Below are 23,322 nucleotides of genomic sequence, written 5' to 3' on the forward strand. Positions count from 1 at the left end.
TTAAGTTCACCCTTGCTACTGAAGAGGTTCACTTGAAACTTGGTTGTAAATGCCTCTTAACCTTTCTTTCTGTCTCTGAACAGCCTAACATGACCTCGGCGGATGGCACACTAACACTTGCAGATCCAGCGCTTGCTCCCCTTGCTGACACGGAAAGGTTTCAGATAGCACAAAGGCTGTTTGCTTTATCAAACATTAACCTTGAGATGACCGAGTCTTGCATAAAAGCTGTAACCATGAAGAAACCCAGATTTTTCCCAATCATTCTCTATATAGCATTGTATGGACTTCGTGCATTAGGCTGTAAAACAGCTCAGGCTTGAAGCAGCCGCCTGGGTGGTTTAATAGGATAACTAAAAGCAGTATTTAATATCTGTCATAATAGAGTTGGACCTGGCTGATTTGCATCATTACAATGGGGACATGGGCAAATTGGCTGTGCCACTGGAGCATGGCAGAAGTTGAAATGGAGTGTATAAATGAAAATATTGAAGAGCCATGCAAGGGTGCTTCTTCTGCAATGCACATATTAAAACACATCTTCAGTTTTTGTCTCCTCAGAGGTTACTTCAGAAGCATTTATTTGTTCTATAAGCAGCCTTTGCTTTATTGCTTTGTTAGTGTTTGTATATACTAGAGCAGAGGTCTTCAAACAGTGAGTTGGGACCATCTAGTGGGTCTCAGCCTGATCTACCGGCATTGCAAATATATGGTGAAAGAGTAAGAAAGGAGTCTCCAAATGCATGTTTCAGTTAAAGTAGATCTTAGGCCTGAAAAGGTTGAAGATCCCTGTACTAGAGTTTTGTTATCCAGAACATCTTAGTGGAAGGAGTCATTTCAAATCTGACCCGATTCCCTTTCCTTGAGGAAGAGGCTGTAGCCACATATGCTTTGAGTGCAAAAGACAGTTGGTTTAATCTCTGACATCTTCATGTAGGTGTTAGCAGAAATCTAGGGGCACAAGAAGTCTCTGCTAAGTGGGCATAGTATAAGGAAGAATTGTGTATTTGTCCTGCTCATCTGTGTTCCACCCCATCCTTTGAAACAGATTGCTTTTTTCAAAGGTCTAAATCAACGGGTTTTGAAACATGCCCTATGTTAACTGGGATGGCGTATTCAATGTTTTACTCAATAAAAGAGGGAAATCACTTGCATGGCTAATCTATACATTTCTGTCTGGCCCCTTTGCTTCCCCCATTTTCTCAGCAAAGCAGTGATGTTCAGTGGTTACATTTACCCTACAAAATGATGTTCAGCAACATTCCGTCACAGGCATTCAGGAAAGGGCTAGAAAAACTTGCGAGGCAACCCTTTTCCCCAATATTAAATTTATTTCATATATACAAAAATACTTTATTAGGAGTTAACAGGATTTCACAGCTTTGTACATTTCAACAATTATACAGAACAACATATGCCTTTAGCGTGAAAACATTGAGGGTTTTTTTTAAAAAGTTACTGTAGTTTAGCTGAGTAGCACTTAGCCTTGTTCTATGGAACTACTTTAGCAGTTAATCAATTTCCCCGTGGTCCATCAGAATAATCTAAATTGATCAATGTACCAGACAATATTTTTCTGGGATTAGGCTATCAAGGGACATCTTACAATTCTTATCAACTAAAGTCCTCTTCGGGTGCGACTGCCCAGTGAGGCAACATAAACAGAATGGAGCCGCAAGGCTGTGCACTTAGCTCTGTCTCTCGAGGCCATGCAATTCCTTCCAGCCCTTTGCACATTTGAAATAAACTTCTGCAGCGAGGAGCCTTGTTAGTTCCATTGAAGCTCCCCATGATACTGCAAACATTGACTTTCCTGGTTCTCAGTTGTATAGGAAGCCTCCAGGTAGGTACAAGTCTCCTCACCACAGAAGTTTACTTAAACGACACACAGCCTTCCTCTACCAATGCTGTCTCTTAGGGCAATAAGGCCTGGAGAGGACTAAAGTCCAATGTTTAATCAGATTGCACATACAGAAACCAAATAAGTGATAGAGGCTTCATAAAAACCTAAAAAGTACCAGCAACCTAAATTATGAATTGTATAACCTTGACATAATTCAAAGTTCTGGAATCTATCCTTATAAAATACAAATAATAATAATGTACAGTTGTGTAGGACTTTAATATAAAAATGCATGTTAGTGGCAGTTGATATGCTACGTTAGTTTGAATACTGATGCCTGTACAAAGGTTTGTTTTTCCTGATCAGTGCACTGCCCATTTGATAAAGCTTACGAATTTTCTAGTAGCATGTAAGAATGGCTATTTTAGGACAGCCTCAATGACACATTTCTCTTGTCTTTAAACTGAAAGAAGCAGGTTAAAATTAATTCATGGAAGACTGATCATAGTTCTCTGCCGCAGTGCTGCCAAAACAACAGATCCAACCTATGCCTATTCAGTAGGGAAAATTAAGAGATTACTCTCCAAGCCGCAATAAACTGTCTACTATAAAGGCTGCACTATAGCATTGTACAAAATAAACCCATAGGAGGCAAAGCCCTTTAATACTTTTTATAGATCTTTTAAATACAAAAAAGCAAGTCTTCACTTATAACTAGATTGTGACCAACTGTTTTATCCTCTTCATAGCTGTTATTTACTTAGTTTTTATAATGACAAAGTTCCTCTTTAGCAGCTATAGTCATAATACTGAACTGTAATTTAAAATGTAAGCCAAAGTAGTTTACAGCCAAGACAAAAGCTTCCGATTTAAATTTGGGGAAATATTTAAAATTTGGATCAATACCAAAACTGTGATTAACTTCTCCAAAATAGACCACACAACTTCCTTACAGCTTATGGAATGCTATACCTTGCTCCGATGTTATAAAAAAAATACTCGGTATGAAACTTGCTGATTTGGGATCCTATTTCATTACATCAAGTAATTTTGCTTGCCTTTTTTGTTTGTGTCTAGTATCACCATTCCCAGGGTGAAAACCAATATGGACTACCTAGTTGATACCCAACTCTGTGCACATCTGTGCCATTTGAAGAACGGAACAGGATCATCTTTCTCCCTTGCTCACAAGACTCCACTGGAGTTCTTGAAAGCAGCTGCCACTACCCTCCCAAAGATTCTACAGCCTACATAAAATACAGTACCCAAGCCGACATAGTTTCTTCTGCATCTGTAGACAGTATAAAAACAAAGCACTGAAACCCTGGATATACCACCACATCTTCCTTTTGAGATTTCTAGCCCACTCAGACTTTTTTTTAATGAAGCCTTAAGTTGCTGAGTTTTCTTTTCTAAAAAAAAAGTTCCCAGGAAAAACTCATGCTTGGAAATCTGTGACCCCTAAAGCAAGATTTAGCAACCTTCCTGTAGTTTTCTCCAAGGTTAAATGGCTTTAGTTTATTCATAGATTTTCTAAAAAGAGAGTTCATTACAACTGTAGCAAAGTTGTTAGCACAAGGCAAACAGGGTCTCACACTTTTAAGCAGTGTTTTTGGCATACACCCCCAGTAAGTTCACACGTCCTGCATGGATGACAAAGAGATACATGTACCTCTAAGGCATAACTGCATGATGTGAAGCAAAAAGGGAAACACTTGTTGACCAAGAACCCTATTTCCCATGCCTTTGCCCTGCCCTGGCTCTACTTCCATCCTTGTAGTTTTACATTGCAGACTTATAGTCTGTCACTAGATACCTTCTACTCCTTTTGTTAAGGTTTAATATGGAAACGGCCCAGGCAATGTATTTACAAATTACTTGGATGAGAGTATTTTAACACTATAGCAGCTCTGTTGTTCAAAAGATCAAGTAACCGGATACATACAATTAAGCCGTATATAAGCTAAACTTAACTTTGAATAGATCTGAATCAGCCTCATCCATATTGTCTGCAATCCTCAACATTTTGGTGTGAATTTTTCAAGTGAAAAAACTGCAAGCAAAATTCCAATATTCTCATTCTAAGCTTATGTACAAGCATCAAACTCTTATCGCTCAATGAACTGCATAGCACCCAAGGAATTCAAAATAAAACATTTTCTTTAAAAAAAAATACAACCATTTAAGTTGGCTTAAGATTGACAGTTCACTTTTAGAAGATTGCCAGATTTTTATCCCTCGATAAAAAGCTAACTCAAGAGACATTGAGCACATACTTCTTTGAAGGTGGGTAGTAAAATGACCAATGCATTTTTAAAGGTGTTCCAGTTGTTTTCTACCAGACTTATCTACTACTGTAGGACATTTCTAATTCCTGCTGATCCATGTGACTTTAGACTATGTCTAATAGAGGCAGTCGGATAAACCAATGCTATTTTTATTGTATAGGTGGCACACAGCTGATCATGTGCAGTTCAGTAAATGAGACAAAAAGCGGCATATCTCATTGACAGCAAGCAATTGTGTTTTGGCAGAAGTGACAAGTGGCTTTATTGGGTAATTAGAATGTAGAGCACAACCATGTATGTATGTATGTACCAGTTGAGTTCATTGGTGCTTACTCTCAGGTAATGGAAAATACATGTGAAGTGGCCCACATTCTTCTCACTTTAGAAGGGAGGGAAACAATTTTTAAAAAAACCCGAGGCCCTAAAAGCACAGAAGGTAGCAAGTGCTCTTTCCAGTATCGTTTGGGATCATTATGCACCAGAAGCTGCAGAGGCAATGGCTCTTCTGCCTTGGACTGTAGCTACACTGGCAACAGTTCTCTGAGAGTTCAGACAAAAGTCTTTCCAGGACTACCTGGAGGTGCCAGGGACTGAACCTGGTACATTGCATGCAAAGCAGATTCTCAAGCAATGAGCTGTGCCCCCCTCTCTAAAAAGTCTTGATACAACAACAGTACAATACTGAGCACATCGCCATGGCACTGTCCTCAGCAGAAGGACCAGAATTTTGGCTGCTATTATCTGCCTCTCCCCTCCAAACGTATAACAATACATGGGCTCAACATTTGAAAATGCTGCAAGCTCAGCCTTTCAAAGTACAAGTACAGCAAAAGTTGATTTAGTGGCACTGTGGTGTGGAAAGTAAAATCACTTTTTGAATATTAATTAGGGAGGAGCTAGCTCGACCCTCCTTTGGCATCACAGTTCAAAAAGTCAGTTTATTCTGCCATCTTGTGAAAAGGCATGATTTCATGTTAAACACAGTTGTTCCTAGATCTGTTTCCTGCTGGAGAATGGCAGTGACACATGTTGTTTCAAACACACAAAAGACCACGGTTGGACTCAAAGGATCAACCCATGGCTCAGCTATTGCTGCTCCTAATGACACAGTTTAACCAGTTCTTCCAAAATCTTCACAGTAGCAGCATAAAAACTGCATGTCCAGAGAGCTCGCTAGCTCTCTCTCAATGTGCCTGACTTTAGAGGCAGCAGTTAAGACAAACAATAGTGTTTCCTATCACTTTTCTTTTCGTCTACTGCCCCTGGGCAGCACTATCTGTTTTCAGAGCTTGTGGGAGTTATAACCAACACCTAATTCCTGTTAATTTTTCATGAAACTCTGACCTATTTGCTAGTAGCTCTTCCTGCTTTCCAGCCAAAGTGAGCCATACCCATCCACTGTGCTAAAAGCAGAACAGAACGCTAAGAGGATAGGGAGCAGATTATGTGGCTATTCAGTCTTAGGATTCTCTCTCTCAAAAATAGTTCATGTTTGGAATCTGAGCAAGAAGAGCCCCAAGCCCAGGCTACCCTTGCTCAAGCTGGTCCAAAGATGATGCACCAAACCTACTGAAGCACTGGAAAACAAAGGAGCAGGAGTTAACATCTGAGGTTAGGATTCACTGACCTCTTGCAAGGTTTCATTTAAACACAGCTTTGTCCACCAAAAGTAATCATCACATTGTACCTCACCCTTTAATCCTACAACAGCATCAAAAATGCAGACATACTCTTTTAAAGTGTCATTCTGGGTACCACAGAGGAATATAATCTTTCCAGAGTCTCAGCTGAATACATTTTTCATATACGTAGCCTAGAGATTTAACATAATAGAAGTTCTTAAAAAATATGTTATATTGTTAAAAGCTAAAATCTTAAGTAGCAACAGCAATTAAGACAAAGGTATGCAATAATTTGCATAACATTTACAAAATATACTGAAGTATTTAAAAAAATACCTTAAAGGTTTTAAATATATAATACCTTTTTGGTGTCTCATCGTGTCTCTGTATAAGGTAAAAACTATCCAAACCCTGTTTTCTTGTGCACAATCCAAAAAAAAATTATAAAACATTTTAAGAACTTGTTTGCACTGTCTCAGCCTTTTCCAAGCTTCTCCTTTGTTGGCATCCTATGTATGGAACTTTGGTGTTTAAAATAAAATCTGAAGCCAAGTGCCTGCCTTTACATGGAAAAAAATAAATGAAATGGCAGATGACAACCAATTCAGGCACCTAGCATGTTAGTGATGAATGGGTGTATTTAAAAACAGCAAGCATAATATAAACTATGGTCACCAGACTAGTCTAAGTGACAATCTGCATTTATATTCATTAAACATAATATACATCAGCAAAAGTATTTAAGTGAATATGAACCTAAGTTAGTAGATGAATTAATTTTGCCAAAAGGGAAGTTACTATGAACACTGGAAGAAAAAGAAACATGATTGTAAAACATAAATAAACCCACTTATAAATAACATTGATTTTTAGGAACTGACAATAATTTTAGGTTCACAAGCTATTTGGTGAATAACACAAGGTAACATGTAGCTCAGAAGTCCCATCACGTCATATTTCATAACACACATAATCACTCATAATATTCTGGCATAAAATAAAAGCGTGTCACAGAACAATATAGAAATACAGAGCAAAGTCATTGTAAAGGAGCAGGTTCTGTTATTTTAAAGCAATGGTTTTTCACAAGTGAGAACAAACATCCTACATGCTGAGCCTCACTGCGAGGTTCTGTGTTGTAAGGCTCTCTTAGGCTATTTCACCATGATCCCAAACACAATGAATCACATTACAGAACTCAGACAGTAATACTTGTGTCTAATGAGTAGAAATGTTGGCTCACCAGAGAAGCCTCCTAGGGAAAGTTCAAGGTATTGCTTTTACTTTCGGTAAAAAGATATACAGGGAAGTCTACAGTACATCTGCCTAAGACAAGACAACTGCAAAACATGTCTATAAACATTAAGCAAAAAGGTGTCAGTAACATGGCTCAGTGCTGGTTGCTTAAGTATTGAAAATTCTGATCACGTCAAGGAGAGATACATGTTTATTAGGATAAGGATTAGTGTCTTCTTCTAAATAAGAAAAAACCAGCCAGATAAAACACTTGATTTAAACAGAGTTTTACAAAAAAAAACCAACAACATTTTTTCAAGTATTTTTCTCCTTATCACAGTGAAAATGTAAGACCAGATGTAGAAGTGAATGTTCCTTAGATGAGTAAAAGGCAAAGTAGTAAATCAAAAAACATTTATAAAAATGCTTCAACGCATTTCCTTCATGTGGTATGAATAGAAAGATTTGTAAAAAGTTAGAAAAATTAAAATAAATTACATATTAAGTACACTTTCCCTTCAATATATTGTATAAAAACTTGGAATAGCATACCATTATCTAAATATACACAGAATACAAATGCATCAGGTGCTGTTAGTGACTGGCACCTCTGTACAATGTGTTATCGGTATAATGTTTATGATGTGCAGAAAGCCTAGTTTGGTGCTTACACCAGTCTTCAAAAAGAACTGTCAGTATACCCAGCTAATTGGAACCCACTGTGGTTCCGTCCTCAGCTTCTCTGTAGCGGTTTGCAACTTTTCAAAGGCTTTGTCTAGATTGTCATTCACAATGATCAGATCAAAATAGTGGCTGTAAGCTCTCTGAATCCGTGCACTCTCATCAACTGTTTTCTTCAAATCAGTGTCCTGTTTGAAGATTGAAACAAATAAAAACATGATCTGAAAAGCAAAGGAAACTATAAATTCTGCTTTTGTTTTTGTTTTACTTCAGTTAAGGTTTTAAAACTGGCAGCCAGATTTTAAACATAATTTATTCATAAGACATTCTTGAGGATCTCAGTGGGAACTGCTTCCTAGAAAAATGTGGTAGAGACAGCCTTAGAAATGCAATGATATCCTAAAGAGTACAAGTTTTATTCAATGCATGAAAATACTACAGAGGGGGGGGGGAAGTATACTCCCCCCCCCACTGGATATTTATTACATGAAGGTCTAAAATCCTCTTGATGCCCATAATTACATATAAACACTCTGGAATAATATTTGCACATTATTAAGTTGACTATAGCTCTGAATCAGCCAACTCTGAATTTTTTTTTTCAAGTAGCACTATTGCCTCCAAATCAGATTACAGCAATACAATGTACGTGCATTTGAAAAAGCCCAAGAAAATTTTAGTTAGTAATACAGTGCAGTGAAGCAGCTGTATCCACACCAACGTATCTCACCGCTAATGCTAACCCTAACCCAGTTTGTTGCCAAAGACATTTCAAAGAGCTAGTGGTTATATATAAAGCTCTAAAAAGCCTGGGACCCAAGTACCTGAAGGACAGCATTCTACCACACAAATCTGCTCAAATTCTGGGATCATCATCTAAGGCCCTCCTCTATTTGAAGTTATATATGAATGGTGACTTGGGAGATGCCTCACCTGAGAAATATGCTTCCCAGGGAGCCTTTACTCTTCAGGTTATTTTTATGTAATTTTAGCACCAGGGAAATGCCTTTTACTTTGCCTAGCTGTTTTTAACATGTAAAGCAAGTCATCCTGATTATTGTTTTACTCATACTGGTGAATTTATGGGTTGCTTTCATTGTTCCTCCTGATGTTTCATTATGCAGCTTCCATATACTTTCTGTTTTCATTGTTTTAATGCATTCTACCCCAAGTGATTTTACTGAGGGAAGGCAGGGGGAAAAAAACCAGATGCTATGCTAAGATAAGTAGATAATATAATGCATCTTTAAGATCACATCCTTTCACAGAAACAAGGTGTATGGCCATCTTTCAATTAAACAGCCACATTTCTTAGAAATGCCGCTTTAACTTTACTTGCTGCATTAATCATACCCACACACCCCAATCCTCGTGTATTGGGAGGTTAAAAAAAACAAACCCCATTATGAACATCACTTAGGAAAGCTATCTGTCTACCTAGACCTTCTGTAAGGCAGCAGTTATCAAGGGGAAGGAAAAGTACCACCTGCAGCAATGTATGGAAGCGTTCATGGTGTAAAAACCCAGGAAAGGTAAGAAACTTAGGGACTGAAGGTGGCCACCAAGTACACAAGGCATAGAAATGTTAGTGTTAATGCAATGGGTCAAGTTTGTTCATATATACATTTTAAAAAGTTAGATTTGCCTTACTGTAAGAAGTTTTGTTGTAATCCCCGCATCTACCACGGCTTTGTGCATGGCACGCAATGTCTCAAGTTCTGGAGCAGCAATGAACACTACGTAGGGCATAAACTCTGAAGTCCTCAATATTTTAAGTGCCTAGAGAAAGAGAGTGTCAGCTAGATCACACAACATTATAAGAAAGCAGCATTAGTGCAAGCAACTTCATACACTAAAAGCAGGAAACTTTAGGAGGATGTAAGTGTGCAAAAGTGCTACCTTACTAATACATAATCTCCACCTCCCCCATTTAAAATATTAAAATTCAGCCTTGCACGATTCAAATAAATTAGCAAATAGTGAGAAGAAATTATGTAACGTCATAACTGAGTGTTACTTGCTTCTCTAATGATGGCCAAAGGCTGCAGCCCTGGAGTACAGTACCTTTAGCTGCACTTTTAATGAGAAGGGTTCTGCTATGCTTTGACATCTGCAAATCAAATGTTCTCTTCACTGCTTAGTTAATGGGATTATAGTCACTATCTGTAATGCAGAGGCTCTCTTAAGGTTAAAATTGCCTTCATGTGGTCAGTTATACAATCTTTCATTTTGATGCTTCTATTGGTGCCCCGCTAGACGAAAATAATTCGTTCTACGAGTGTCTTCGTAGAGCGAATTTTTCATCTAGTGAAGAGGCAATGGAGCGCGGAGGTTTCCGCGCAAATTTTTTTTTTAAAAAAAAAAATTCGTCTTGCGAGGCAGCCCCATTCACATTTTCGTCTTGCGGGACAGCCTTCCGCTAGCGAATGCCTTTTGTCTAGCAAGTTTTTCATCTAGCGAGGCATTCATCTAGCGGGGCACCACTGTAGTATTACTCCAGCATACCTGTGGATTTACATCCAAGATGCATGTCCTTCCAGTCTGAACCACTTCAAGGATAGAATCTATTTTGGTGCCATAAAGGTTTCCTTCATATTCTCCATGTTCCAAGTATCTTCCAGCTTTAACATCTGCCTCCATTTCAACTCGGGACACAAACCTGTAGGCTTGACCATCTTTTTCATCATCCCTTGGCTTTCGTGATGTAACTAGATAAGTTTGACAAATGCACAACACATCAAAAGTTAGACTGACATCGCCACTTGTGTATTCATGCAATTGGATCTTACAGGGCTCAGATCCAAAACGTGTCCTACATGAGCAGAATGGCATTTCATCCAAGGGTGGGGTCCCAATTTTTACCAATTTGTATTCTCAAATGTTGGCACCAAAAACCTGAGAAGTTCCTGAACAGGAACATCAAATGTCACTCTTAAAATTATAAACAAAATTTTCAAGGTATTTTTAAATTGAAACTGCAGACATTCTTACATAACATACAGCCCAACGTTTAATCAGAAATAAATCCAAGCTCCATGCAGCTTATTTTCCCCAAGTGAGTGTTTCAGTTTATTTTATTTCGGCTTTAAGCCCATAGACATAACAAACAAGAACAGAAAAAAACACACACATTCTGATTTCCAATTACTAGCAACAGAATAGGTTAAAAGATATACAAATTAAATAAATTATAATTGAAATTAGAAATTTCAAGTTGTGTATAACAATCCATTGCGTCTCTTGAGTGTCACTACTGAGGTTAAAATTTTTGCCATTTGTAGAGTTACAATCGTACCAAGTGAGTGTGTTTTGGTATGTAGTTTGCTGGCACTCAATTACTGCTCGTCAGACAAAGCTACACCACCACCCCAAAAAGCACTGTAAAAATGCTTACTTACAAAATATGAGCCAAGTTTATTTCTAGTGTTTTAATCTGGTTACTCTAGCTTTCTTCTTGCACCACAATATATAATACCAGCATCATCAGAGAGAAAGAAGGGAAAGATCAGAATCAAGGGTGACAGTACATACAACTTACATGGCACTGTGGTTCCAAACTTTGTGGGATTTAGTACAATAAACCTGTTTTTCAAACTTCTTCGGCCCACTCCCTGGGCTCCTATTAACACCAATGTCTTTCTTTGAAACGGAGGCATTTTGGCTACTTCCTCATATATCTGAATTTCATGGCGATCAAATTCTGGACACATTGAACATAATAAAAACAAGACAGTGGAACATTATACAGTTTCAACACTGTTCAGCGCTCTTGCTAAACCTTAGGATACAGACAATTTCCTCCAGGACAGAACTTTCCCAAGGATGCTAATATTCTTGCTGGGCTTTTGGCGGTATACGGATGTTCTCTACATACACATACTGAATCATAACATCCATGCATTGCGAAAGGGGTTTACTCCTTCACACAAATTGGGAATAATAATGACCCCATAGTTCCCAATAGAATGGAGGAGCCTATGCACACGGGACTCCTTGCCCACTAGTGCTGAATGCAGACACAGAGCAGAGCCAGTGGGTAAACTCTCACTCCCTACATTTGTTGCATATACATGGAGATGCTTGCACACAACACTAAACAATATGGGGAAAACACTTTGGAGTTTATTATTTTTATTATGGCTTCTGCATTTACTTTGTTATGTCATGTATTTTAATACTACACAGAAGCCATTGGGAAGACAGCTATCATAAAAAGCAGCATATAAATATTGTAAATTTCAAGATATTATAAAATATTCCAAATAGGATTTGGAAAATATTACGTTAGATTGCAAGAATATACCAATGGAAATAGAGAAAAGCTAAATTTCACCAGGAGCCATTTTCTGGACTGGTATGGCTAAGAACAGGTGATCAATATATAAGTATCATAACAGGAGGAAATGAAGATAAAAGCACTTTTTTCAAATTAATATTCTCCTTATGTTGAAAATTATAAATTAAGAAACAAAATACAAATCAAGCACAATTCAAAATGTTTCTGCTGGGTTTGTTCTGTTGTGATGCAGTATTTAATGCTAAAAGTTCATATACCTGCATTTCTAGTTGTGAGATACATCATCTTTTTCTTCTTTTTACTACTTATTGTTCCACAAAAAGGACCTGAAAATAAATGGGGGAAAGTAAAAACAGAAAACCAAAAGTTTTAAATACTCCATGGCAACTCAGAATAAACCTTCATCAATGCTAGGAAAAACTGGAATGATCCTTTACAACCAAAAGCTATGCTACCCTTGAGTAAATTGGGTTTATGCAGCTGTAGCAGACAAATAAACTTGTGTTTATAAAGTTAGTTTGCTTTCTACTTAATATTGCCTGTGTACCAGCAGGTGGCAGAAAGGCCTCAAATTTGCAAGGGAGTGAATATTTTAATTCTTGCTTTTTATTTTATCTCAGGTCAAATAACTTGTAATTGCCAAAACCACTGATGCACTTCCATTATTCATACCTTCTTGATCTTGCAGATTCAGAAGTGATGCAAAGAACTACACTGTTGTGCTCCTTACCTGAATTGTCCCAATCCCGTCGAACAAATGCTTTCCTCTTTTCTTCCAAGAACTGGCTAGGAATAAGCCCTGCACTTCCTCCTTCTTTGACATGGCTAGCCTGGAATAAAATTAAACATGTTTTGGCACCAACCCATAGTAAAACAGCAACTACTACTAATGTAACAAAGATCTTATTTAACATGCTGCAGTTTATCTACATCAACATGTTTGGATTTAAAGCAATACCACATACTGCTACTAGGTAATAACTGGAACATTTAGTTCAATATGGGTGTCAGAATAGATGGGTCTTCTGAAATAGTGATTTGAATTTTCTCCCCCGCACTCCACCCAAAAACCCCCAACTACAACTTACTCTTCATTGAACATCCCCAAAGTGTAGTTTTGCCAGTTATTACCAGTTAAATGTTTAAGCATTCATTACATAGTCTTATTTCTATTATGAAATGTTGACTCAAGTGGTTCATAAACAATTTCAAACATTTTATAGCCAGATTTAGACTGAGGTCTACATGAATCTTCCTATTTCTTCAGAAATCTCCCAAGAACTTCATTTGTTGTTATTTTGCAAACTAAAATGTCATCCCAACACAAGGAAGAGCTTTGCAGAATCAGATCAAAGATCCATCTATTACAGCATCCTGCTTTTTGCTGTGACCCATGAGATGCATTTGAAAGCCCACAAGCAAGAAATGAAAGCCATAGCCTTCTGCTGCTGTCAAAATCAGCTGCTGTGGCATATTGTCTCTGATCCTGGAAATTGCATCATGACTAGTACTCCATACTAGCCTTATCCTCCATGAATTTGTCTATTCTCTAAGAAGCTAGAGGCCATCTATCTAGAGGTCATCTCCAAAACTTGTGGCAGCAAATTTCACAATTTAACTGAGCACTGTATGGAGTCCTTCCTTTTTTTCTTTTTTCCTTTTTTGTCTGTCCTTTATCTCCTTTCAATCAGCTTCATTAAATTACTTCAGAGTACAAGTATTATGGGAGAGAGAAACCTTTGACCATTTTTTCTACCTTAGACATAATGTTCCTTTGTTCATCTCCCTCCTCCCCTTACTCACCCTTTTTTTCTAAACTAAAAGCCCCAGATGTTGTAGCCTTTTCTTGCAAGTTACATCCAATCCCTGTTCATTTTGACTGGCTTTTTCTACACCTTTTCCAGCTGTGGGGTATCCTTTTCTGACCTCTTTCCTAATCATTCGTAGCATGGAATTCACTTTTTTCACAACTGCTGCACATCACAGCTTCTTTAGGAGCTATCCACCATAACAAAGATGTCTTTCCCGATTAGCCAACACTAGTTCAGACCCCAATGGGTCATTCCATGAAAATGAGGAATTTTTTTTAAATTTTTTTTAAAAATATATATAATCTTTTTACATGTTAAGTTTGTGTACACATATCAAATTGTTTTGGCAACAAAACAAATTATTCCCAGAATGCTTCATTCCAAGATGGCCACCACCTGAATGTAGCACATGTTGCAAATGAATTTGTTTTTGAAGTTAGACATACATTAAAGGTAAGATAAAATCTATTCAAACCATGTAAACAATTATTGTAATATGTATACTGAAAGCTTAAAATGTCATCTTTTGATTGCAAATAATCTATATTGCTCCAATTACATTTTTCATTGGTATTGATTGATTCTAATTATTGATGATGAAGCTGTAACGTGAGTTACCAAAACAAGTTATTTTTAGAATATCTTCCTGAATTGGAGCTTCAGAATTAAACTTTTCTGCATTTTCCTTCTAGGCAATAGATGCAATGTAATCATGTAAACATTATAATTTTATGTTACAGTTTGTGCCCTACACACACTATCAACATGTGTAACGCGAGTTACCGCAATTATGGTAACTCACGTTACAGTGCTCAAATTTTGCATTCTAATTGCTCTTTTTGGAAAATTACTTTTTGGAAAATTACACCTGTGTGGCACAGGATGAAATTCAAAGTGCTCACTGGAAACAAAACCAAGTAAGCTTGTTTACTTGTTCAATGTGGTATAGTGGGAAGCGCCACCCATTGGTTCTTGCATTTGACAATTCTGATCATTCAAAGGAGACAGTGGTATGTTACATAGATGTCATTTTGCAGCAGATTCGTAAAGAAGTTGACATAATTAATGTATGGTCTGATGGACCAAGCTCACAATTTAAGAACAAATATGTTGTGGCTGCAATTGCTGCTCTTGAAGAAAAGCACCACAAGAAAATAAGGTGGAACTACTTTGCTACATCGCATGGCAAAGGCCCAGTTGATGGCACAGGAGGGACCATTAAGCGTCAAGTTTGGAATGCAGTGAGAGCAAGAAAGCAAATAGTTTTCAACAGTGGCGTAGCAAGCCTCTGCGCTGCTGGGGGCGGCGGCGGTGCAGAGGCACCCCCCCTGGGGGGAGGGGCACGACGCGTGCATCGTGACGTCATCGTGACGTCACGGCACACATGGATGCAGAAAGGGGGAATTTCCCCCTTTCCGCGGCTTTTTTTTGGTGGGAGTGGGCCAGCGAGGAGGGGGTGACAAGTGTGACACCCCCCCTCGCTGGCCCACCCACCCCCCGCCAAAAAAAACGGCGGAAAGGGGAAAAGGAGAAGCAGAGCAGGTACTTGAATGCGCCTGCTCTGCTTCCTTCCCCCCCCTCCCAGCGGTTTTTTTTTTGGCGGGGGTGGGCCAGCGAGGAGGGGGTGTCATGCCAGTGACAAGCGTGACACCCCCCCTCGCTGGCCCACCCCCCGCCGAAAAAAGCGGTGGAAAGGGGGAAAAGAGAAGCAGAGCAGGCGCTTGAATGCGCCTGCTCTGCTTCCTTTCCCGCCTCCCAGCGGTTTTTTTTGGCGGGGGTGGGCCAGCGAGGAGGGGGTGTCATGCCAGCGTGACACCCCCTCCTCGCTGGCCCACCCTCCGCCAAAAAATAGCTGCTGGGAAGGGGGGAAAGGCGACATGCTCTCGTTCGGGGCCCGCCCGCCCGGCGGGGTGGGGTGGGAAGGGCCAGCCAAAGTGTCACCCCCTCCCCTGGAACTAGGGGCGGCCCACCTCCCGTCCCCCCTTGCTACGCCCCTGGTTTTCAGTGCCACTCAGTTTGTCACCACAGCAACTAAAGTCTCTATGGTGAAAATAGTGATCACACCAGGCCAAATCGTTAAAAGAAACGCTACGCAGAATACAATGAATATTTTCAAAAGTGCGCAGCCAGTGAAGGCCATATCAAAGATGCACCATATTAAGATTCTGGAACACAAACCTATTTGCTCCATACTTTCTAAAAATAGTGATGCAGTAACTAAGCAGACCTATGAAGTGGGAGTTCTACCTTCATTTAGTTCTAACCTTCCTACTGTTGCAAGTTCAACAGTTCCTGCTGATATTAAGCTTGGATCTTGGGTAGAAGTGAGTTATGAGGGAAATGTTTTTTCCAGGAACTGTGAAAGACATTAAAATTGTTGAAGAGCAGCAGGAGTACAAAGTTAGTGCTATGAAAAAAACTGGAAATTTCTGGACATGGCCTATGCCTGCTGATGAAATATTTTACATCCGATCTAAAGTCATTGGCGTAATTTCCCCACCTACTATGGTTAATTCAAGAGGCTATTATAGATTCTAAACTGTCTCTAACATTCATGTTTAAATAAATATTTGTCAAAATTTCCTAAGTGACAAGAAAATAATTATTTACCTTCATAAAATTCCAATGTATGAAATTATTATTTGAAAAGTAACGCGAGTTACCATATTATGTAACGTGAGTTACCATGAGAAAAGTTATTCAATTAATAACCATTGAAATTTGAAATGCCTGACCACTATGCTATGAAAGGCAAGATTTCTGTAATACTATTGCCTAAAAAGTTTTTTTTCTAAATTCCTCGTAAGAGGAGGAAAAAGAAAAAACGTGGGTACATAAAATTAGGCTGTCCAATTCATGTAACGCGAGTTACCACACAAAAATAATTTTTATTTTTAATATTTTGAAATTAATATGAAAAAGGTAATAGGTTTTTAAAATAACCAGGTATGTATTATATACACAATTATTTTATTCAAGATTGCTTCTCATTTACTATGTTTAGATATTACTTAATTGTAGTAATCATAAGTCAAATGTAACGCGAGTTACCATGGAATGACCCCAATGTGAAGTTATGGTTTTCTGCCTCATGTGTACCGCAGGAGAGATAACACAGAAGCCTGCAGGATCTGATAGCATTAGCAACAAGGAGTCAGACAGTAACTGCCAGAGCCCCCCTTCTAGAGCCCCTTCTTGAAGCTCTGCAAAACCCTCTTAATGCCTACATCATAAAGCCTATACAGAAAGAAACCATGGTCAACAGTTATCAAAAGCCACTGAGAGGTCTAGAATGGTTTGCTCTCCTTCTGTTTTTCTCCCAGCCTAGGAAGGACAAAGCAGTCTCGACAGCCTGCCCATGTTTCAGAAGCCAGACCTGAACCCTGACTCAAGAAGATAAAGAAACTGTGCCTGGAGTTATATAGCAACTTTGTGCTTGAATATTCAGCCCGGAACAGGAATATCAGCAACCAAGCAATAATTAAGAACTTCTGGGCCCTGAGTAGGCATATTCAGAAGTAGTCAAGCCACTGCCTCTTTTAAAAGCAGATGCTTAACACCTTCCTGGACACAGCTGATAAATCCCTTGCTGTTTGTAATGAATCAAGATGGGCAAGGGTTGAAAAGACGCAAAGTGGGCTGTACTTGTCCAAGCAGCTAGTCCACATTCCTCAACCTAAAAAACTGAATCCAACTGAATCAAGACCACAGGACCAAGTAATGTTCTAATCACTTCATAGACTGACATGATTAAAATAGTTGCATCTGATAGACAGCAGACACAAGTGCCTTTACCCTTGGAGTGCTTTGCATACAAGTCCCATTGGATTCCTTATCATCACCATATGGGCCAAATTGCAGGCCCTGAACCACACAGAAAAGTTCCATTGGAAAGCACTCTGAAGATAAAATATTGTTGAAAAAGAATTGCTGCTTTACTGACATTCCAGCCATGGGGTATAATCTATAATGAGCTCCAACCAGCGATCAGATTCACTGGAAGTCTTCCAAGCCTTCCACAAGTCTTCATAAATGCTTCACTGTCATCAGCTCCCCTGAATACTAAGGAACTGAAGTAATTCTCAGTAGGAAAATGGTGCTTAGGAACAATTGTGCCAACTGCCTATTAACTCCACAGAGTGACCAAGGTATTGACAGAAGCACTAAACATGCCAACCAGAAAATCCCAATGTTCTTTGGAATGCTGTAACTTCCAATGGCATGTGTTTCCCATTCATCTAGTGTGGAGAGTTCCATTTAAAGCTCTTCATTCTGCTTTTTTAATTAAATATAATGCTAAGTAATTTTGTGTCATTTCTCACCTCACTGCCCACCCCTAACTTGAGATCACTTACCAGCAACTTAAGAAGCATCAGTGCCAACAATGATCCCTGGAGAATCCTTATTATTATCTCTCTATGGTAAACATTCAATTTATTTCTACTTTTCACTTTCTATGTTTAACCAGTTATGAATCTCTTATTCCATGAGTGCTAAAGTTTACTCAGGAGACCCTGATGAAGACTAAATCAAAGGTCTTTTGGAAATCCATGTACAGCACTGTCTACGTGATCACCCCTATCCACATGCTTGACACTAAGAACTATAAAAGTTTAGTAGATGACTCCCTTTGCAGAACCCATGCTGATTCTTCTTCAGAAATATTAGTTTTTCTATATGCTTGACAAAATCATATTTAATAAAGCTTTTTACCAATTTATTTGGAACAGAAAGCAACACAAACCACAACTATTTCCTCTAATTTCAGTAGACTGTGTTCTTAGAAAGATAAACAAGCTTGACTTTTGTAACCCAACCATAAGTGTTGAAGATAGCAGGTGTCGTTCTTTCTCCTTATACTTATTCATTATACTGGTGTATAAACTTAAATCCAGTTCAAATTCAAAAACTTGCATATGTTGCCAACAGCCCATAAATAATGTCAGAAAATGCAAACCAATGTAATCCAATCAACTTGAATAAAATCACAATATTCACATGAAATTCATACTCTGGCAAGGGGGTGGGAGAGTGAGGGAAAATGGAGCAAAAACAGAGCAAAGCTGCTTATAGTACTAAGCTATATGGAAATAAGGCAAATAATTCCATAGGAAGTGTTTCTTCCACCTCCATTTCTCTTGAAATATCTGGGTTGATCTCCACTTACACAGCAGGATCGCCAGTCACGCTCTGGAAAGAAAGCTAGGGGAAAAAACTAGAAGATACTGGACAGAATGCTAGGATGAACCACAGCTGCTAGAGCATGACCAGCAGTGAGCCCAGTGAAATGAGATGCTTTGAATCACAGAGCCAAGGTAATAAATATCAAAGTTCTATCACATCCTTTTTTGCTCACTAAAACACACAAAATTTGCCAACCTCACTAGCCTAAAGTTATATAAGAAACCTACCACCTCACACATTGTTCCTCACTAGGTTTTCTATAAAACATTCATGCTATATTCCAATTGAATAAAGCAGCCTCAGGTAACCTGGCTCCCTAGCAATCAGCAGTGGACCAATTTAAAACATTCCTGTATCTCTCATTCCATTATTTTTCTCGATATAAAAATTCATTGCAACCATTTGGAATGAATGGACTAATTTTGACCACGAGGGGATGTACATTAAAAATAGCTGCCTACAACTGAAGTTTGAAAGCAATCCCTTATGACACTGAATCATAGGCAGATCAGTCTTTAAAAATACTGCAATGTGCATTTGAATAGGAAGACTTTACATAATGATAAAATATGCAATAAATAAATGAATAAAGCTTAGGAACTGACAAGTCTAGAGAAGATTGAATTAAACTTATTGTCTTCTAACCTGCCACCAGTTTGGGTCTTCACGATTCACAATTTGAAGAATTTCTCCTTTAGAAAACTTGAGCCCTGCTTCTTTGCATGGAATCAGGTTGTCGTTATATGGATTATAATCAAAGTGACACTTAACATATACCTGTAACGAATAATGAAAGGGCTTAGCAAGTTCACATGATGCTTACTGCTTAACTCCAGACAATGCACATTTTTAAGAAGACAATTAAGTTTCTAGCAAGTATAAAAACAGTTAGCACAAATGGGCACAAATTACTGATATTGGCCTGCTTTTCGCATCACACTTACCCCGACCATGGCTAATCATGGCTTAGCCCAAATGAGTAAGCATATGGGCTCCCAGAGAGCAGAACACAGCCAGCTTGGTCCTCCCTGGTTGTTTTGTTGTTGTGCTTTGCTAAGCCATAACACTAGTCAGATACACATTACTGAAGAACTGAGAACACTGAATATCTACCAACAACTTACATTTGATGACAAAACTAATACTTTCCAAACCTTTCATCAGTATAGTTTGTTCTGTGCTTTTCAAAGAAAAATATCCCTTTTAGCATAACAAGTTGATCCAGCAAATCCTTCTTCTGTAAAGATGGGCTCCCTTCTTATGCAATGAGGTTTTCTTTTCTACTCTGTATATTTGAGAACTGGATCAGAGCCCAGCCAGCCAAATGCAGCTTCCCAACATGTTAGTACTGTGTAGACTTAATATTTTTCATAAACTTTTTAAATATAGAAAGCTGTAATCTTGAGCAAAAACAAAATGCTAACCTAAGAATTTATAAAAGACTAAATGTAGCTCATTTTATGTTTTAACTATAAACTGTATATAGTTTAAGCATATGTTGGACACAAAGGTATCAAAGTAAATGATACTTTTTCTCATTTAAGAGGAATTCACAAAAACAGAACTCCTTCAGGAAAGTAATGTAAAGCCCTTTTGTAGACAGTAATGAGCAGCTTCAGAGGTGATCTCCTGCTCTGTTGATACACTGATGAATTGTGGCAGTGTATTTATTCTAAGCAAAAGAAAACCTTGTGCAATTATGGCACATTATAATCTAACAAGAGAGTCATATTAATCCTTCATGGTATACATTCTACATAAGGATTTTATATTCCATCAAGAGGCCATTGGTGATCCACTGACTGTAGACAACTGATTACTATAGTTATGAGAATACACACACACACACACACAAATATAAAGAAAAAATAAAACATATGACCAAATTTATCCCCTGCAATAGTTGATTTAATTAACATTAGAGTAAAGGAAAGAAAACAAATGAAGTGCCTTCAAGTGAAACATAGTACTACCCACCTGTTGGGGAATAATATTATCTCTGTAGCTAGGAAGGATCTTCAGAGTGACACTTCCACTTATACTCTTCAAAAGTTCTTGCAACTCTTTTGGATTGTTTCCAACTTCATGACCATTAACCTCTTTAATAATATCACCCACATGTAGAAGACCTTGTCGATCTATCATTCCTCCATGAAGGATTCTTGCAATTACCAGATCATTATTCTCCACCCTAAATGTCACACCCTAAATGAACAGTGGAAGGGCATCAGAGTTTATTTCTGCAACATATATCCACACTTTAAAACTAGACTCTTAATACTGTGATTGCTTATCACATGACAGTTGTTAAAACTTGTATTTTTTATTTCCCTGAATCCCAAAAAATGAGAAGTACTTCAAATAAGGAACTGGCTAACAAAAATCTACTTGTCAGGCTTTCAGCTAACTGACAGCAATGATTCCAGACAATTTCAACGGTGTAGGTAGCAAGAATGTATGCTAACCAGTTAACATATATAAAATCAAGCTTGCAGTTACCAAGGCCCTTGAAGAGTTTCTGGTAAATGGCATTATTTTACCCCACAGAGCTAAACATTTGAACGGCTCTTGAAAACTCTGAACTACTCTGATACACTTAAGAAGTTTTCCCTTCCCTACTTCTGTTCCACCTTAGGCTATAGCTTCAGTTCAGAATGCATTTATCTTCTTACAACATAGGTTAAGAGAAGCAAGAAAGTCAGTATACACAGACATGTCAAATATTCCTTCCTTCTTGTCAGGGGAGCCTCCAGAGACAGCAGAGAGCTGGCTGGGGTAGAGGGAGGCACCTGGGATGCTGAGAGTACCCAACAACGCCCGAGGAGCCCAGAGACTTCCTGTGGGAGTGACAGGCAGGGCAGTCAGACACTGCAGGGTCCCGACACCAATTCAGCAGTTCAGGGACGGAGGGGGAAACGGTAGTTCCGTCACCCCAATTACGCAGGGGGGCTCAAACGGAAAGAGGAGACTGGGGGTCCCCAGGCTTTTTTGTTGAAGCGCCATCGGAAAGTGCCACTTCCGGAATCTGAGGGTGACTAAGGCAGTCGTGGAAATTTGAAGCTCGGTCTTGTACATATCTGAATAATAAAACTGATGTAAATATACAGATCCTGAGTCATCGCCTCTTACTCGTGAGGAGCACCACAAACCCTTACACCTCTGTATGTAGAGGAAAACTGAATGTTCTTTCACAATTTACTTACCAGCGGCTCCCCTGCTCTTTTGTGAATGCCAAGTATACGGATGGCATCCACGGGCACTATCTGATTGTTCACTGAAGAATTATTGATTTCTGGGCTAGAGGGAGGAGATTCATAACACTTTGATGCCACAATATCATGGGCTTCCAAGAGTGACTGCAAAAAAAAAAAAAAACATATGTAATGGAGAGTAGCAGTGTAGTTACTAAAGTTACATTTGTTTCTAAGTGATTATTGCCCCAACAGACAGAAAAGGAGAAATGTGATAACTCCTCAACATTTCTATGAACAAGTAGACACTGCAAAATTTCATAAGCTCAATTCACAAGACAATGAGCTTCTTGTTAATCCTTTTTTACGAGTTTTCATTTTAAGGCAATTCTCCCTATGCATGTGCTGCAATTTAGAAAGTGGTGCTTAAATCTCATTTAAAGTGGAGCAACAAACTGTTTAAGATTAACAGAGGTTTCTTCCATTTCAGCTGGATGCAAAGCATAACTCTCTCTGGATAAAGAACACAGTGTTTTATCTTTAATTAGATGAAAATTGATTTTGATACATTATAGTAAGTGAACAGAAGTATTTTTTATTGTTAAGAATGAAGTAATCTTACCAAAAAGTGTGGCTCCTTCAGTATACCAACCAACTCTGCAATGTTTTCATCTTTGTTTATTAATGGACTGATGTCTTCAAGAATATCATTTACCAATTCCAGATTGTTGTCACTTACAGCCTCAAGCTTAGAATCTTCCAGTCGTTCATGAGCCTGTGAAGATTGGAAAATAGACCTTACACTGACTGGAAAATTTTTGATTAACAACTCTGCTTCTCCAACTGTATTGCCTCTGAGTTGCTTGTTCAGATAGTCTAGCATACAACTCTATATTCTGAATAGTTATTTGGTTCCCCTACATCTAGCAATAGAAGCAAGATACTATGGCTAGCATACACCTCTGTGGGAGCAATAAAATGTATCTAGCCACAGAAACAAGGTTAGCAGGTTTTTTTCCTCACCTTGGCAACTGTTATGGTGACTAGTGTTCACTTACAAAAAATTCTGTGCACCATCACCATACATGCTAAACTGATTTCTTAAAGCATAAATAGGCCAACCAAGTTGGCAACTGTGGGTGATATATGGTTAATGAAAGCACCTTTTA

The 23,322-nt window shown here is 38.5% G+C and overlaps 2 protein-coding genes across 8 annotated transcripts in view; one reads left to right on the forward strand and one right to left on the reverse strand.

Annotated features, from left to right (window-relative positions):
* GSDME (gasdermin E) overlaps positions 1–12,682 on the forward strand; it is a 46,240-nt gene extending 33,558 nt beyond the window's left edge. For 2 of the 3 annotated variants that reach the window (XM_033165409.1, XM_033165410.1), the window contains one exon: positions 84–1,446. In XM_033165409.1, coding sequence (XP_033021300.1) covers positions 84–323 — 240 coding nt within the window. In that variant the 3' untranslated portion in view covers positions 324–1,446. Of the gene's footprint in view, positions 1–83; positions 1,447–12,655 lie in introns of those variants that run through there. The other variant, XM_033165411.1, reaches the window with a different exon arrangement.
* MPP6 (membrane palmitoylated protein 6) overlaps positions 7,183–23,322 on the reverse strand; it is a 33,108-nt gene continuing 16,968 nt past the window's right edge. For all 5 annotated transcript variants that reach the window (XM_033165408.1, XM_033165405.1, XM_033165407.1 and 2 more), the window contains exons 4-13: positions 22,776–22,928; positions 22,166–22,318; positions 20,940–21,167; positions 19,608–19,739; positions 12,698–12,797; positions 12,225–12,293; positions 11,209–11,370; positions 10,176–10,378; positions 9,321–9,449; positions 7,183–7,858 (exon numbers count right to left, since the gene is read on the reverse strand). In XM_033165408.1, the coding sequence (XP_033021299.1) occupies positions 7,682–7,858; positions 9,321–9,449; positions 10,176–10,378; positions 11,209–11,370; positions 12,225–12,293; positions 12,698–12,797; positions 19,608–19,739; positions 20,940–21,167; positions 22,166–22,318; positions 22,776–22,928 (1,506 nt within the window). In that variant the 3' untranslated portion in view covers positions 7,183–7,681. The remainder of the gene's footprint in view (positions 7,859–9,320; positions 9,450–10,175; positions 10,379–11,208; positions 11,371–12,224; positions 12,294–12,697; positions 12,798–19,607; positions 19,740–20,939; positions 21,168–22,165; positions 22,319–22,775; positions 22,929–23,322) is intronic.

This window comes from Lacerta agilis, chromosome 12 (genome assembly GCF_009819535.1).
Source record: "Lacerta agilis isolate rLacAgi1 chromosome 12, rLacAgi1.pri, whole genome shotgun sequence".
NCBI lineage: Eukaryota > Metazoa > Chordata > Lepidosauria > Squamata > Lacertidae > Lacerta > Lacerta agilis.